The sequence below is a fragment of the Sylvia atricapilla genome, chromosome 3, assembly GCF_009819655.1.
Source record: "Sylvia atricapilla isolate bSylAtr1 chromosome 3, bSylAtr1.pri, whole genome shotgun sequence".
Lineage (NCBI taxonomy): Eukaryota > Metazoa > Chordata > Aves > Passeriformes > Sylviidae > Sylvia > Sylvia atricapilla.
The window spans coordinates 44,900,415-44,915,969 of NC_089142.1; the positions used below are offsets into that span (position 1 = coordinate 44,900,415).

At 37.6% G+C, this 15,555-nt stretch overlaps 1 protein-coding gene across 1 annotated transcript in view; it reads left to right on the top strand.

The window, feature by feature from the left end:
• The first annotated feature begins 641 nt into the window (after positions 1-641).
• ARMC2 (armadillo repeat containing 2) overlaps positions 642-15,555 on the top strand; it is a 61,379-nt gene continuing 46,465 nt past the window's right edge. Inside the window, exons 1-6 of the mRNA XM_066315226.1 lie at positions 642-1,374; positions 2,541-2,788; positions 3,402-3,474; positions 5,662-5,833; positions 7,057-7,267; positions 10,528-10,578. Of these exons, the coding sequence (XP_066171323.1) occupies positions 2,571-2,788; positions 3,402-3,474; positions 5,662-5,833; positions 7,057-7,267; positions 10,528-10,578 (725 nt within the window). The 5' untranslated portion in view covers positions 642-1,374; positions 2,541-2,570. The remainder of the gene's footprint in view (positions 1,375-2,540; positions 2,789-3,401; positions 3,475-5,661; positions 5,834-7,056; positions 7,268-10,527; positions 10,579-15,555) is intronic.

Sequence of the window (15,555 nt, forward strand, 5' to 3'; positions counted from 1 at the left end):
GGAGCTTCTTATTTCTCTTTGATAGCCATTTCTCTGCGTCAGAATTTCACCAGGATGAAAGTGCATCAGTTGTGATTGGCAAGTTGCTGGTGTTTAGAATTATGTCTAATAATAGATATTATTCTCATGTTCCTGAAAGGAGCTTGTGGTGAGGTGAGGGCCCATCTCTTCTACCGTCCGTGCAGTGGAGGGGCAAGAGGAAACGGCCTGAGGCTGAGACAGGGAGGATACAGATTAGATATTAAAAAAAAATATTGTCAGGATAGCCATGCATTGGAATAGGTTGGCCAGGAATGTGATGGAGTCACCAACCTTGGACACGTTTAGGAGGCTTCTGGATCCGGCGCTGGTTGATGTGGTTTAGGGGTTACAGGGGCAGGGAAGGGTTTGGCTGTTGGACTCGATGATCTTAAAGGGCTCTTCCAACCTCAGTGATTCTGGGATTCTGTCTAAGCCTGTACCCGTGTGCTAACTATTCTAGAGATTTGCTAGGGCAGACAGAACATGGATTTGGATGTCAGAGAGCGGAGTGTTCATAGCTTGAGTACAGGGCTTCTCCTCACTGTACTTAGTGTTTGCAAATACACCCACTCTGCCCCCTAGGAATTAAATGACACCGGTCTTGAGGGAAAAAGGATGGCAGAGCCAGTCTGGTGCCAACTGATGTAGTCAGCCATGCTTCTCTTGATTGAACTGAGATAAGAGTTGTGAGAGTACAGCTGTCGTGCTTCTAGACATTGCTGGGACTAATGTGTGGATCTTGTACTGCTATCTACTGCTTTAAAATCTCCCTGTACAGCAAAGACCAGACTTCTGGAGTAAACAATTGAGGAATAAAGGCAAGAGCCCAGGTATGGCTTTTGAGACTCTGCTGTGATACTCTTGTACCTTCCAGCAGAGGGTCAGAGAGAGGCTCTTCACTTCTGCAAGTTAAAGGCTACTTGGGAAATGGTGACAATAGTGAGGGGCCAGATCTATGTGTACTGATTATGCTGTCCCCATTGACACTGCAGCATTCCCTCTATCTGTTTCCTCCTGGGACTGGGGACCAAAATTACAGAATCACAGAATATGCTGAGTTGGAAGGGACTCACAAGGATCATGAAGTCCAGCTCATGGCCCTGCACAGGACCATTCCCAACTGTATCAGACATAAAGCCTGCAGAGAAGATGTTTCACTTAAAGTCACAATTCTGGCTCCCATTAGCTGAGGGAATAAGGCATAATAGTCCACCTTCCTTTTATCAGTGAGGACTGACTGTATAATTTTTCCAAACAGACAGCTGCAGTGGAACTCCTTACTTTTTTTAAAAATCACATTGTAATAAAGGGAAGAGTAAGAAGCATAGAGAACAAAATTCAGTCGCAGTGAAGGTAAGTAATATAATAATGGTAGTCAGAAATATTAAAAACCCTCATAGTCTCAGGGTCCTGATCTGTTCCTGAGATTTTTTTAATTATGCATCATTTAGTGAAAGAGGTTGGTGCATTTCTCCTTAGCATCCAGTTTTATGTTGAGTGTGCAAGAATGAAAGACACTGTGCCAGAATGTGCAGGCTCTCAAAGAAAGAAGAACCAGGTGGAAAAGTTAAACTGCTGAACAGAATTTTTTTTACTCTATAGTTTAGAAATAACCAGATGATGGTGTCTGATCTACTGTCAGTTCATTGTCATAAACTGTGTGAGAGAATAGAAGTTACCAGATGGTCTGAGTCACAGTGCAGAAACATAGTTTTGTTTTTAGGTAAGTTTGAAAGCAGAAGATGTGTAAGACTCATGATGAGTTTTCTGTAAAGTGACAAGGATGATATCTACAGAGAACTGCACCATGATAGTGATGGGTTGTGGGTCCGGGGGGTTATGGAGAAGTCTGTCACTACCCACTTCATTTCCCAGAAACTACAGGAGGACAGAACACTGATTCGAAGTTTGGGTTTATAACTTATATTAGTGTTATCTTTCTTTGCCTGTGCCTGGGGGTGAGTTGGGGAGCTGTTGTTTTCAGAGGAAAAAAAATGGATTACTTGTTCTTCCTTGTCTCTGCTTATCAGTTGCTCATAACTATTCTTCAGTTACTGATAATGATGCCTCTGACATCAGGAAGCTGTACTTGCTAAGGCAAATAATATATATTGGGTTTTTCCTAAGTTGGAAAAACCTGTGTCTTTGCAGCATATTATTGACTTCTTGTTTTGTCTGTGGTGTTTCCTAAGTAGTTGGGTGTCAAGGAACAGATTTTCTGTGGAATTGTAGAGGACCACATTTGGCCCATGAAGCACAGTGACATATTTTAACTTTCTATAAAAAACTGATGGTAGATCCTCCATGTCAGATGCTCTCTGTTTTTGAGTATTTTCCTACAGAACTGAGGAACAGAGAGGAAATGCAATATCAGTGTGTCTTATTTCCCGCTATTTCAGCAGTGTCTAAGATTTACTTACCCTTTCTAACTAATACTATGGTAGCATAACCAGTGATGAATTAGTAGCTTGTATTTTAAAACTAGCATAATACTTTGTGGCTTCCACGTATATTTCCAGTGCTCTTCCTGTGTAGTACTTTGCAGAGGAATGCAAGCTTCAAAGACTGAAGATAGAAGAAAAGCAGAACCATTCTACTGGCTGTCAGTGACAAAGCCTGGGACCAGTTCTGAGATTGTAAATGAAGCCAGAGATGCTCTACGAACAGTAAAAACTCAAAGACCTTTCACACCTACAGATGAACAAAGGAAACTTTTTGGGTCTCAATCCTCACGATGTTCTCAAAGTAGATCCCCTTCAGTTTTTAGGTACTGTGGCTTTAAGATTTTTTTCAGATATCCTTTAGCAGCAAGAGATTTGATTCTTTAATTATGCTTCCGGTGATTATTTTCCCTGTGTTAATCTGTATTCCTAATGACATCCTCTGCCTTCTTCTAATGATCTTTACTCTTGGTGTTAATCTACATGTCCGGGAAGTTCCCATGGATTAGAGCTACCAGAGGCAGGCAGTACACTAGTTTTCTATGTGGAGAATAGTATAAGAAAATCGTCTGTTATTTATCTTTTCTTGAGACAATTGAATGTTTTTAATTGAGATAGTCTTCAGCTTTTTTCCTAGAACATGTCAAAGCTTGCTTGTTTCCTTTAACCTATGTGCTAGATATTTTTTCAGAGCCTTCTGAGATATTTTAAATGTAAAATTTTAGTCCCTTCATATTGAAATGATCATTTCCAAAGTTTTGACTACCTCAAAATTACTTCTAGGTGGAGTTTTGTTAGCATGAAGTACTGTTGTCACTTTTCCTTTCTTCCCTGTCCCTATATTCACTGGTAAAGGGAAGAGGCATGCAATTAAAAGAAACAGCTGATCACACAACTCTGGGTCTGCTTTATTCTAACTATGTTTCATTTCTTTGTTAGTTTTAGTACATCCAGTTCTGAATCGTCTGAATCAAGACCGCATTCTGGTGTTCATCTAAGCCCACTGGCTCATGTAAGCACTCTGGAAATAACTCATGCAGTACTGATATAAAAATATGTGTCTTGGTAATGTTAGGAAAAGAAATGGTTTAAAGACATTTGGGAAAAATGGAGGCGTGTAACATCAGTCTGAGACTTATAAAGTCAGTTTTGTCATTTTTTCCCCAAAAGAAACCTGAAAATAATTTAAATTACTTAAATATTGCTGTATTTATGATTCAAAGTGACATTAGCAAGAACCAGAAGATAGATATTTGAGTCAGCTTTCTTGTGTAAATTTACTAAAATAGATGAAATTCATGAGCATGAGCCAACAACCTGCCCTTGCTGTTAAGAAAGTGGCTGATGATATCTGGGGCTGCATTAGGAGGTATTGCCAGCAGGTTGAGGGATATGATCCTTCCCCTCTACTCAACACTGGTAAGGCCACACCTGGAGTGCTGTGTGCAGTTCTGGGCTCCACAGTACGAGGAAGACATGGAGCTACTGGAGAGAATCTGATGAGCAGCCCCAAAGGTGATGAAGGGACAGGGAGAAATGAGAATGTTCAGGCTGGAGAGGACCAAGGGAGGATCTTACCCATGGATGTAAATACCTGAAAGGCAGGTGCAAAGAGGATGGAGCAGTGACTGGACCAGAGGCAGAGGGCACAAACAAAGGAGGTTTCCTCTGAACTTCTAGAAATAGTTTTCCAGCTGTGAGGGTGGCGAGGCCTTGGCACAGGTTGGCCAGAGATCTTCAAAAGCTTCTTGGGCATGGTCCTGGGCAGCTGAGTTTAGGTGGCTGTAGTTGAATATGGCGCTTGGACCACCAGGGATTCCTTCCAACTTCTTCTATTTTGTGGTTCTGTGATCAGTAACTTGAAGGTAACTAGGTGATTGCTTTCTATTTGGCTTGCATTTCTACAAGATATCATGATTGTAGTTTATTTCAAAACAGATAGAGGTTCTTTAAGAACCTCCTTTCTCCCTCTGTGAAAGCTGTGAATTGTTTTCAATTTATAGGTGTATCTCCTCTTTCACAGTTTTTTTACATTTGGTCTGCAAATATAAGATTAAGTCATGACTGCTTGTTTAGTACTCAACAGAGCAAGCTATGGCAATTAAATGTACTTGCTGTAGACATTGCTTTTTTCTGACAGTGGCCTTTATGAAATTTTTTAGGAAAGTATTCTTTAGGAAATTAGGTGAAATATCCAAGAAATTTTATACTTCAATAATTTGGATAAGGTAATGTATTTATATTAATTAGGTTTAAAAATTCTGAGCATACTTCTGTTTAGATTAAGTATATCTACATTTGCATTTAAGAACTGCTGTTAAATTTTCATTTATTTTGTGTGTGTGAGTGGAAAAAAAGTAGAGGAAACTACTGACCAATGCAAAACCTGCTTTTTTGCTTTATCAATGGATATAAGTTAGTACACTGTAAATTAAGAGCTTGTATTAATCATAGTAGCTGTGGGTAGTCAGTGTCTCCTGTTGGCTTCTTAATATTGTGGAGAACTCTGAAGGATTGGCTGGAGACTTTGTAGTGGGTTCTTTGGTTTTAAAGAAATTGGTATTGAGGTTAGAGGTCAGTGCTTTTCTGTAGGGCAAGGGCACAACAAGTACTTGGTGCCAGAGATTCAGGGGCTTGTTTACCTCCTCTGAGATGCAAGATACTGACATAGAACTAGGACTTTCATGTTTCTGGATCTATATGATTTGTCTCAGTGTGACAGAAAGCAGTACATATGATAGTGAACATATTTGGAGTGTTTTGGTGATACTATATTAGCGCTCACAAGCAAATAAAAGAATAGGTGTATCTCTAGAATTGTTAGCAATAGTGACTGGCAGAATATTTGCTTCGATAAATAAGCTTGCTGCAGATGTAGTTAAATGAGTATTTATGAGGAATAAATAATTCTGAGTTGTTCTACTCAAGCTAGGTTTTGTTTGCTGCACCCTGAATACTGGCTTTTAAATGGCTTTCTGTGGTGATAATGGTATAGACATCTGGTTTGTTCAGTGGAATGGTGTCATTAGATTCAGGATATGAAAATTTCTTAATGAGCAAGCCAGTGCAACTTCTGTTCCATATTGAACTTAGGACTTTGTTAGAAATTATGTACATTTCTTTTCTTTTTAAAGTTTTACTTAAATGAAAATTAAATTATCTGTGCTGTTGCTAAAAATCTCCTTTATCTTTGTCACAGAAACCAATACTAATAATTCCTGAAAAAAAATATGAAGCTTCTTCTGTTTTCCTTCCAACACCTCCTGTTGATGCTGCAGAGGTTAGAAAAGTCAGCAGTGCTTGGAAAGGCTTATTTAGAACAACTTCTCCAAAAGATTTATTTTCTGGTGAAGTGGTTTCTCTGCATCAGAGTAAGAATGTTTTGATACGTATTATTTGCTGGAAAAATAACTGCATGATGGGTTTAAATATTGCTAATTACATGAATTAATACATTAAAGGACCTATGTGTCCTTTCAGTGTGAATCCTGGAAGTATTTAAGTGGGTTTGAGGCAGTTTTGAAACTGTGGTTTCCCAAAATGATGCTGTCTTTGCACTACCGAAAGTGAGTTAAAAGCAGCTCAGGTGCCTCTTCTTCCTATAGGTTTCCAAGTAATGGAATTTTACTGAAAGTTGTCTTCAGTGAGTAAAATTAACATTAAATGCTGACATGCAGAGATAATGAGATGCCATCATTTGAGGTGATTCCCTGATGGATTATTGAGCATAAAAAGAGGAATAAAAAGGAATTATATGTCTTGACAGGCCTCCAACTACGTTGTATTTGTTGTTAAGAGTTTCATTAGTGGAGACTTAATAAAGATCACCAAATGTGGGGTTTAAAAGTAATTTTCTTGAAGACTGGAAACAGCATCTTGGCATTCTGCATGTTGGCTCATAATGAAGTGTGGTGGGACTCTGTCTTTATTTCAGAAGACTAATTTATAATAATGACAGTTCTTACATTGTCCAGGATTGTTACTTTACGTGATAAAGTACATATCTCACTTTTTGCTTTACTGCAAAATAAATCTTACATAAGAAGTACTAAGCCTTACTTCATTTTTATGTATTTATTCTATAAATACACCTTTATATAATGTACCCCTTCATGTAGCCTTAATAAGTTGATTTTACTATTTGAAGAAGTTGAGAAGCTAGTGTGGTTGTAACTTGCCTTGGTCTCTTCTCCCCTTTTGGGGTCATGCAAGTGTTTATGTGAGGGGTTTTATTTGTGGAGGTTCTTATTGTGTATATATAGAAGCTACAGGATTAACAGCTGCCTTTTTCCTGAGTACCTTCATAATATTCAGGTCCTGAAATATAATAATTTTTTTCTCAAGGTATGATCCACCTATTCTTAAAAGGGAAATAAAGAAGATGAAATATTAAACCTTTAGACACAGTCCCAAAAGACTTTAAGAAATACTGTTCATAAGAAGACATTGACTACCTTACTCTTAGTAGTCTTAAGCCTTCTCACCTTTTAAATTGATACAAGCAAATTTTAACAATGTAACATGGCAAGCGGTAATTAATAACAAAATTAACAACAAAATTAGTAACAAGATGTGTTCTCTTTGACTATTTCAGATGAAGTGAAGCTAGATTTTGAAGAGCCAACTATGATGATGAATAATCTTGACAGAAGTAATAGTAACTGTTTAGCAGAACAAAAGTTGTACACATCATTTAATGATAAGAGTAGACAATTAATTTGTAATGAGCATACCAGCAGATCAGGAAGTGAAGACTCCATGGAAGGGACACCAGGAAAATTTTCACTTCAGCTGCAAGGAGAAAGGTCAGCATTGGTCGATTATGGTAATATGCATCTTCTCTACAACCTTCTTCCTAGATACTCAATTGTGCAAGTATCAAAATGCCTAAAATTAATGGAATTTGAAGATAACATTACATAGGCTTTAAAATGAAACTGTGTTTAGATTATTAGAAAAATTTACATTTCTTCTTCTAGGAAGTTTCTACATTCAAAAGACTAATTTGTAAAATATTGTTGGTAGAAATTTGTTAAATATGATTTGTTTGATGCTTAACATTTCAAAACTTGAGTCTTCTAACCACTGCATGTAAAATCCTCAAGTTTAAATTTGGTGTGCTTGCTTTTGTAGTTTAGTGCTGTTTAAGGTGCTATACCATCTTTACTTAGCTTGACTGATGAGTAGAGCCGTGCTTTCAGTTCTGGTATGTGATCATACACCAAAACCAGGCTTAAACTCTTTGGCAATAGAAGCTGAATTTTTTGTGACTTCGAATTTTTAATGTATTTTTTTTAATGACTGAATAGGTGTAAGAGATTAGCAAGAGTCACCTGCCTGCCAGGTTCTGTTTTTACTGAACCTGGATATCATATCCATTCTTGAATTCATTATTAAATAATTTGTTTTTCTTTTGATTCAGATGTTTTCTTAATTCTTACACAGGGAGGAATAGTCCTGTGGCACTATGTATAGTTAGCTTATCAGTTGCTGCGTTTGCAGTCAGATGAACAACTGTTTTGTGCTAATAACATTGACAAATCTGGCAATATCAACAACAAAGAAGAAAAGCAAATTATTTTCAAGACACATTCTTGAAAAACTTGTTTACTCTTAAAAATATGTATTTGCCAGTAGGTATCTTCTTTCTAGCATGTTTGTATGCTTAGGGAAAAGCTATTTCCCTGGATATTCTAAAGGACCTTTGATAATCAAGATTATGTTCTTAATTTTATAAAATGAAGGGCCTTTTGTTTACTAACTTGATGATAGCACTTATGTTCTTAATTTTATAAAATGAAGGGCCTTTTGTTTACTAACTTGATGATAGCACTTAATAGTTTAAGAGAATGTTGTCCATTAAGGCTGTTGTAGCAAATGGTACATAGTGGAGCTATCACAGCACTCTTTTATATTAAACTATAAGCAGAATTTACAAAAAAGATTCTAAAAGAATGAAGACTTGTTGCAGCAAAGAAAAGACTCCATGAGTGCAGAGGAAGAATGAGAAAATAAAAGCAGAGGTGAAAAATGAAAAATAAAACACCAAGGAAAATACTTCACTGCGAAATAAGTTTCTCCCTTTAAAACCAGTGATTTAATAATTTCTTAGATTAAGACTCTTTGCATTATTATAAATTACTGTAGTTTGAATTTTATTTAATAAGGGCATGGTGTGAAGTACTTCAGTGTTGCAGTGGAAATGGGTAGTTCCTTTTGAGGAATATGCATCCTGCTGTTTTCTGTTCTACCTTCTGTTTGGGTTACTGTTTTAGTTGATGGTGTCCAAGTACCTCTGATAGGAAAGGGCTGGTTGATACTTTTGCTGATTGAAAAGAATGACCTTCCTTCTCAGTCATAATTTTAAAACTTGCATGTATAATTGAACAGCTAACCCATTATGCATGGTTCCTGTCTGTTCAAAATTGTACGCTTCTCTTTTATAAGAACAAGAGCTCTGCAAGTTTTTGATTTCACATTTTTGTTACTGGTGCTTTTTTGCAATCAAAAATCTTATACATCGGTTAAATTAGATCTCAAATTACTGGCCTTAAGGTAATACAAAAATTGCTTTCCAGTATTGTTCTGACTAGTTTTCTCCAGAATGGAAGAGGGATATAACATTCCTCCATCTTTCTGTGTTGAATGCAAGATCTGTATTTTTGAATAGCCCATTTTTACTTCTTCTGTGAGTTGTGGATGCGTTTTGTGTACTTGAGACAGAGCTGGTTTTTCCAGTGCTGCCTAAGCAAAGCTTTGGGACACCATTTAGGTGTTCATATGGATTAGAGCACCACACAGATCTGCAGTGCTGCAAGATGCACGAGAATAATACAAAGTGCTTTCTCTTTAGCCACAGACAAAGGTCTCTGCTCTGTATCAGCCCAAGCAGTTCATGCCATCATGTGGTGGGGTGGCTGTGGATAATCTCAGCTGCTCTCATATGTTCCAGCTCCTTGCTAAAACTTCTACCGATGAGCACATTGGTCCAGTGTTTGTTTATGATACTACACAAGTCAGGCAGACCTTGTTCTGTGTGCTTGTGTGAGTTCAGAGATGTCATTCTTCATCTGCCAAGGCAGTTGAAAGGTACCACAAACCTAGCCTTCCACACAGCTTGTTGAGTTTGGTCTTCATGCTAGTTGTACGTAAAAGGCTTCAGAACCATAGAGGTGTCATTGCAGTGAGAGATTTGGTGTTCTTCTCAGTAGAACACGTTTACTAGATGATTGTGAGGTTAGATTGTATCTGGTTCTGTGTCATAAATACTTGAGGCATCTTGTATGGGATTGCAATATATTTCTATTTAAAGTACATTGCATTCAGGAGTAATAGGATGATAACTTAATGTGAAATCTTCTATTACGTAGTGTCCTGTCATTCTCTGCATGAAGCAGATGTCAATCTCAATTCTGTATCACAGTGATTTAAAATCACTGCAGGAATTAAGCAAGAGGATTGTAGAAATAGTACACTTCATACAGGAGAAGATGTGTGAGACTTCTACTACCTCTCCCCTGCAGTTCCTATACATGTCCTGAAATAACTTTCCTAATGAAACCATTTTTCTGCTAATGAGGAAGCAGTAGAGAATGGCAAAATAGCATGGCAGATTCCTGCCATTAATGCTATTATATTTATTGTAAAGAGAACAGAAGGGAGGTATTCTGTTCCAGCAAGAGACTTGATCACTTTCTATCTCACATTCTTTTGTTGTCCCAAAGACAGAAGAAAAGAATGATCAGTGCTAATGAAATCACAACTGCCTTATAAATGTACTGGGGAAAAAAAGAAAAGGACCTTTTGAGGGGAAAAGTTATTTGCCATTTTGTTTGCAATTCTGTTTTGCAGATAACAATCTAGTGGTAATAGAATAGGTATATTAATTTAAGCAGATGGAATTTATTGATGTGTTGCCTCAGGAAAGCTAGGAACAATTTCTGGCAGTCATAAGGAAGCTCAGTTTTGTTTACATCTTCCTCTAACCATTGTGCCTTGCCATCTATTGTGATTGCTATGGAAGTGAAACTTCTAAAATGTTTTCTGCATTCATGTATTTCAACAGAAGTGTCAACAGTGATGGCAGATTTGCTGATGAAGAGCAACAGTTTCCCTGGTGAGAAAAGATGATGATTTTTTTTTTTCTTACTCCAATTTCTTGATTTTCTGAAAGCTTAGATGTCGTTCCAGGACTTCTTAAAAGCAGAGGTGCCTTGAGTGAGGAAGAGTTTGGAGGCAAACAGTTCATTCCCAAGTGGCCTGTTCTTTTTTTAATAACTGAGTTTTATAAAGAGCTAAAGAGGGATTAGCAGGTGCTGTGAAGAAGATACATTCTCTCCTCACTGCTCTCTTTATTAAATGCCTGTTTTACAGTATCCTTGAAATATATTCTTCTTCCATGAGAGTAGTTTCTCATTCTTGTGCTTTTTTAGAGTTTTGGAATATTTAAATAGAAAGTGATAAAGGCAAAGTATTAAATGATAAAGTGAATCATATATTCTTATGGAAGGGACCTCTGGAGATTACTTCTCTCTGGTTGCTTAAACTACCTTCACATCTGTGGTCAAAATACACATTCTTTTTCTCTTCAAAGAAAAGGATTTCCACAGAGGAGAGATTTTTTTTTTTTTTTTTTCCTGAGAGGAACACCCATTCTGTTTTGCTCTGGGTGATTTTTATGAAATGAGTGACACGGTGTGGCTATTAGGCTTGTTGTATGGTGCAGCTGATTCTAAGACTTTTTTCAGTATTTTTCACTTTTTGTTTCTTTTTGTTATTTATACTGTCAACTTCTGGAATTCTCATAAAGACAGGGAAACAGGAAATTAATCTACTCCCACCCAACTAATCTTTATCTATTTCTGCCTCAGTTCCACTGGCTATTTTGATTTCAGAAAGAAACAGTTGAGTGGTGGGAGATGCTTCACAGGTAGAGCTTTCTACAGTGTTTTCCAAATTGTGGCAGCTAACCTTTCAAGAAAGTGGCCTGGTTTGGTATAGGGTTAGGGGATACTGAGAGAAGACTGGGAAAAAAATCCTTTTTTTTTTTTTTTTTTTTTTTTTTTTTCCAAAACTTGTTATAGACTTCTAAAGAAAAGGGTAAGAGGTAGCTGTTCTTATCTCTGGTCTCTTAGCTCACAGAAGAGAGAGTGGAGTTGAGGCTCATTTTTACCATGTACTCCAAAGAGTCCACTCCAGTACAACGTTTCAGGCCAGTGTCATTGATTTCCAAATCTGGGAGACCTAAGTTTTGTGAGTCCTTAATACCGATTGAATTGCAATTCTGGAATGGGTAAATGTGCAATGCAAAGGGTAAAGAAGGAATGCCAGTTCAGTCCAGGTAGACCTGTAGTAACAATGGATTTTGATTTATTTTCTGATTAGAAAGCAATACTTTCGCAAAATTCAAGTCAGGAAGCTGATGAGGGTGTCGTTTTTAGATACTTTTTATGGTTAGAATTAGACTGTCAATTTTCTGGTTGCCTAAAGATACTCTGCCACAAATAGATACTGTTAATATTTTCAATATTAGACAGAACATGCCAGGACTGCAAAGCATAAAAAGGATAAGGATAGAGGTTTTTCATCAACCTTGGTTATTCTTTTTAAGTCATACTGTTTAACATGTGCATGAGGTTCTCCATCAACTGCCCGTATAAATAAGAAATGCTGGGTTTTTTTATTGCTGGAGTTCTCATAAGAAATGAGCTATTCTCATGATTGTGTTTAAAGAATTGTTATTTACTCATCTTTAGGATGACTCAGAGTGTAGCTTGTCTATTTGTCAATATATTTTTGCAAATTATGTTGTCTTCTAGTTATCTTTTCTCATATCAGTGGTATCAGTTATATACTTGATTATAGTTTTCACTCCCTTTGTTTTTTTCTCTTCTTGTGGTGTTCCTTATAATCTTCTATAGTTCCTGAAATAATTTCAGGACATCTATATTACCAGTTTTTGAATTATTTTCATGCTTTTGAGAAGTTTTGTGGTTGAGAAATAAAACTGACTCAAGTTGTGTGTAATTGGCTTAATACTTTATTTTATAGCTCTTTTAGCTGTCTGCAAGTAATTTTGTCTCCATTGTTTTTTTTGAAAAGGAAAATAGTCTTTAAAAATTGAGCTATTATACTGGGTTTTTTTCTTTCAGGCTTTTTTCAGATTGTGTTTTTCTGTCTTGTTTGTCCCTCAGATGACATCACAGAATGGAAGATTCTGTGGTAGCTGAGCAAAATAGGGACCAATTCTCTTAAGTGGCTCAGTGAAGGTCAATTCTTTGTCTAAAAGGATAAGGGTGCTTTTCAAGTGCTAAGTTATGGGTCAGAAAGAAATCAGTTGGTTTGTAATAAAAACCACAAAAATGTATTCCCTACTACTCAACTGATGAAAAACAATACCAGCAACTCATTCTGATGGCCTTCTGGCAACATAAAAGGTCTGGATAGTATAATGAAATTGGAATAAACGGATTAATGAGAAATGCAAATGTTAATTGGTATGTGGAAAAATTAATTTCTGTGAGAGTAAATGACAAAACAAAATACTAATTTTTCTGATTTTGCCAAAAGCTAAAAACACTTCCTACTAGTGGCTTTGGCAAAAATACTGGAATGTTGTTTATACTTCCTTTCAAAGTCTACAGAGCAGTGTCTTGTTGCTAACGTCAGTAATTTTGGTTTAGAGTTAGAACTCTTGTTTCTTGATCACTGAACACTTACAGTGGAAGAATCATGGTAGCAGGAGATTGTGTTCTGAAGCAGTGGCTCCTAAAAGCATTGTGTAAATGAACCTGCTCTGAGAAGATCCATTGCATTTTCTCTCACTTGCTGCAGCTCTGTATCTGACTCTGCCTTGGGGCCCTTGCACCACTTTGTCCCTTGCTGCTGATGCAGGGTTTGCTCCATTGTCCTTAGTGCCCTAATTCCCTGGATCACCATTAACTCCTTTAACTTTCCCTGGAGCTGCTATTGTTCTTTTTGAGACAAAGCTGCTGAGTTTGGCTGTGCCCTGATAAACTTAGTCTAGAGCCCTACGTATGTTTGCACAGTGCTCCACAGCGCTCCTGCTGCCAAGAGATCTGATGGGCTGTTCATGAGACCACAGTTCTGAATAATTTAGAGAAAGTGCTAACTGGCAGTCAGTAGATAAACCATAGGCTGATACACCAGAGGGTTGTCCAGAGGTGCCTCAGCAGGCTGGAGAAATGGTTTGACAGCAATGTGGTGCTGTTTAACAAAGACAAATGCGAAGTCCTGCATCTGGGCAGGAACAACCCCGGCACCATTATATACTGGGAGCGATCCAGCTGGGAGGCAGCTTTGCAGGAAAAGACCTGGAGGTCCTGGTGTACACCAAGTTCATAGAACACTCAGGATGGGAGAGACCTCAGAAGATCATCTGGCCCAATCTTTTGTGGAGAAGAGAGTAGATGAGATTATCTAGCACCCTGTTATTTGTGTCCTGAAAACCTCCACTACCCCTGGGCTGCTGGGACCAGCTCCAGCCTCCCCAAAGCAATAGAGATATGAAATGGCTGGAGGGAATCCAGCTACTAATATGTGAAGGAATCCTTTGTACGAGGAAAGGCTGAGAGAGCTGGAACTGTTTAGCATGGAGAAGGCCTGGCAGGGCTTCTTACCAACATCTTTCAATACCTGGAGCGAGGGTGTATTGTGACATCATCATTAATTGTGTGACAAGAGCTCTTTCTTCTCCCCCATGGCAAGCACTGAAAACGGGAAAAACTATTTAACCTGTGACAGTTCTTTTTAAGGGTTTTTGGGTTGTATATATTTCCACAGTACCGTGAAGCTTTTCCCTATGTATTCCATATAGAATTGTGAATATTGAGATGAAAGAAAAGCATTCAGCTGCTTAAATAGCCAAATGATCCTTATCATTATATAAGACATGCTGTCCTGGACAGTGCTAGCAATAAAAATAAACCCAGATTACAGTGTAGATGTGTCATCACACTCTGAAAATACAGGTGAGTAAAATCTCAAATAACATTCTTTCTAAATGGCATGTTTAAGGATTATCTACAATCAAGGGAACTGAACCTCTGATCTAGTCTGTAAGAACACCTTTGTGCCTAGAAGCCATTTTGATACATCTGGCTTGCCTGAACAGGTCTCCAGGATCTTAGCATTACTTGAAATCTGTTATTCCTAACACTTAGTGAAATGTCTTGATTTTTGGGTGTAGATACATAATGTCTGGCTTTTCAACACGCACAATATATGTTGGTAAAATCAGACGTTCAGTGTTTGTGTTTATGTATAAACAGTCTGCATCTACTGCAGTGCCTAGACTGTTTTTAGAGCTTTGTGAAAAGTTAGAAATTGCTCTCCTAGACTTTTGCAGACCTGAAAACAATGATATATCAAGGATCCAAAAAACAAAATTTGTAAAAATTTCAGTCACATTCTTGGGTTTTAAATAAACTAGAAAAAGGAATTTTGTGGGAGCTGAAAGGGATGAATGAAGGAAAATACATTGTGGAGAAACTTAATGGCTTTGAGGGGGAAGTGAAAGAAAAAAGGTTTATTTACTGTAACAAAATAAAGGCCAAAATAAAAGGGCTCTCAGGTTAAACAAACTATCTGGAGCTTAGATTTGCTTCTGAGGAATTAACTTAAGAATGGTGGTTCTACAGATACAGAAAGGGCTGTGCAGTTAGAGGTGTAGAAATCGTGCTCTTAATTAGTGTTCTTTGGCTTAATAAAAAGGGCATGTTTAAAAATGGAAAAGAAATCTATTTCCAGACATCACATTGTGTCTGTCGTTCCTTACAGCATTTACTCAGGGTGTGCTATGCGCAGTATGCTTGTTAGTAGCTGTCTGCCTTTTTAAGGATCTGTTTGTTCAGCTGCTGGTTTACATGGGATAGTCCCATATCCTGTCTCTACTTTAGGAAAGAGTCCATAGATCCAGTTTACATGGGTGTTAAAGGACAGGCTCATGACGTCTGGATGAGCAAAGTTGTGTGAAGCCTTGGCACTTACAGAAGGAGATACTATGGGGCTGACAACATTTTCCATTCCCAATGTCCTCATCTTTTTCTCGTTCCCCTTTATTCCTACTCTTCTC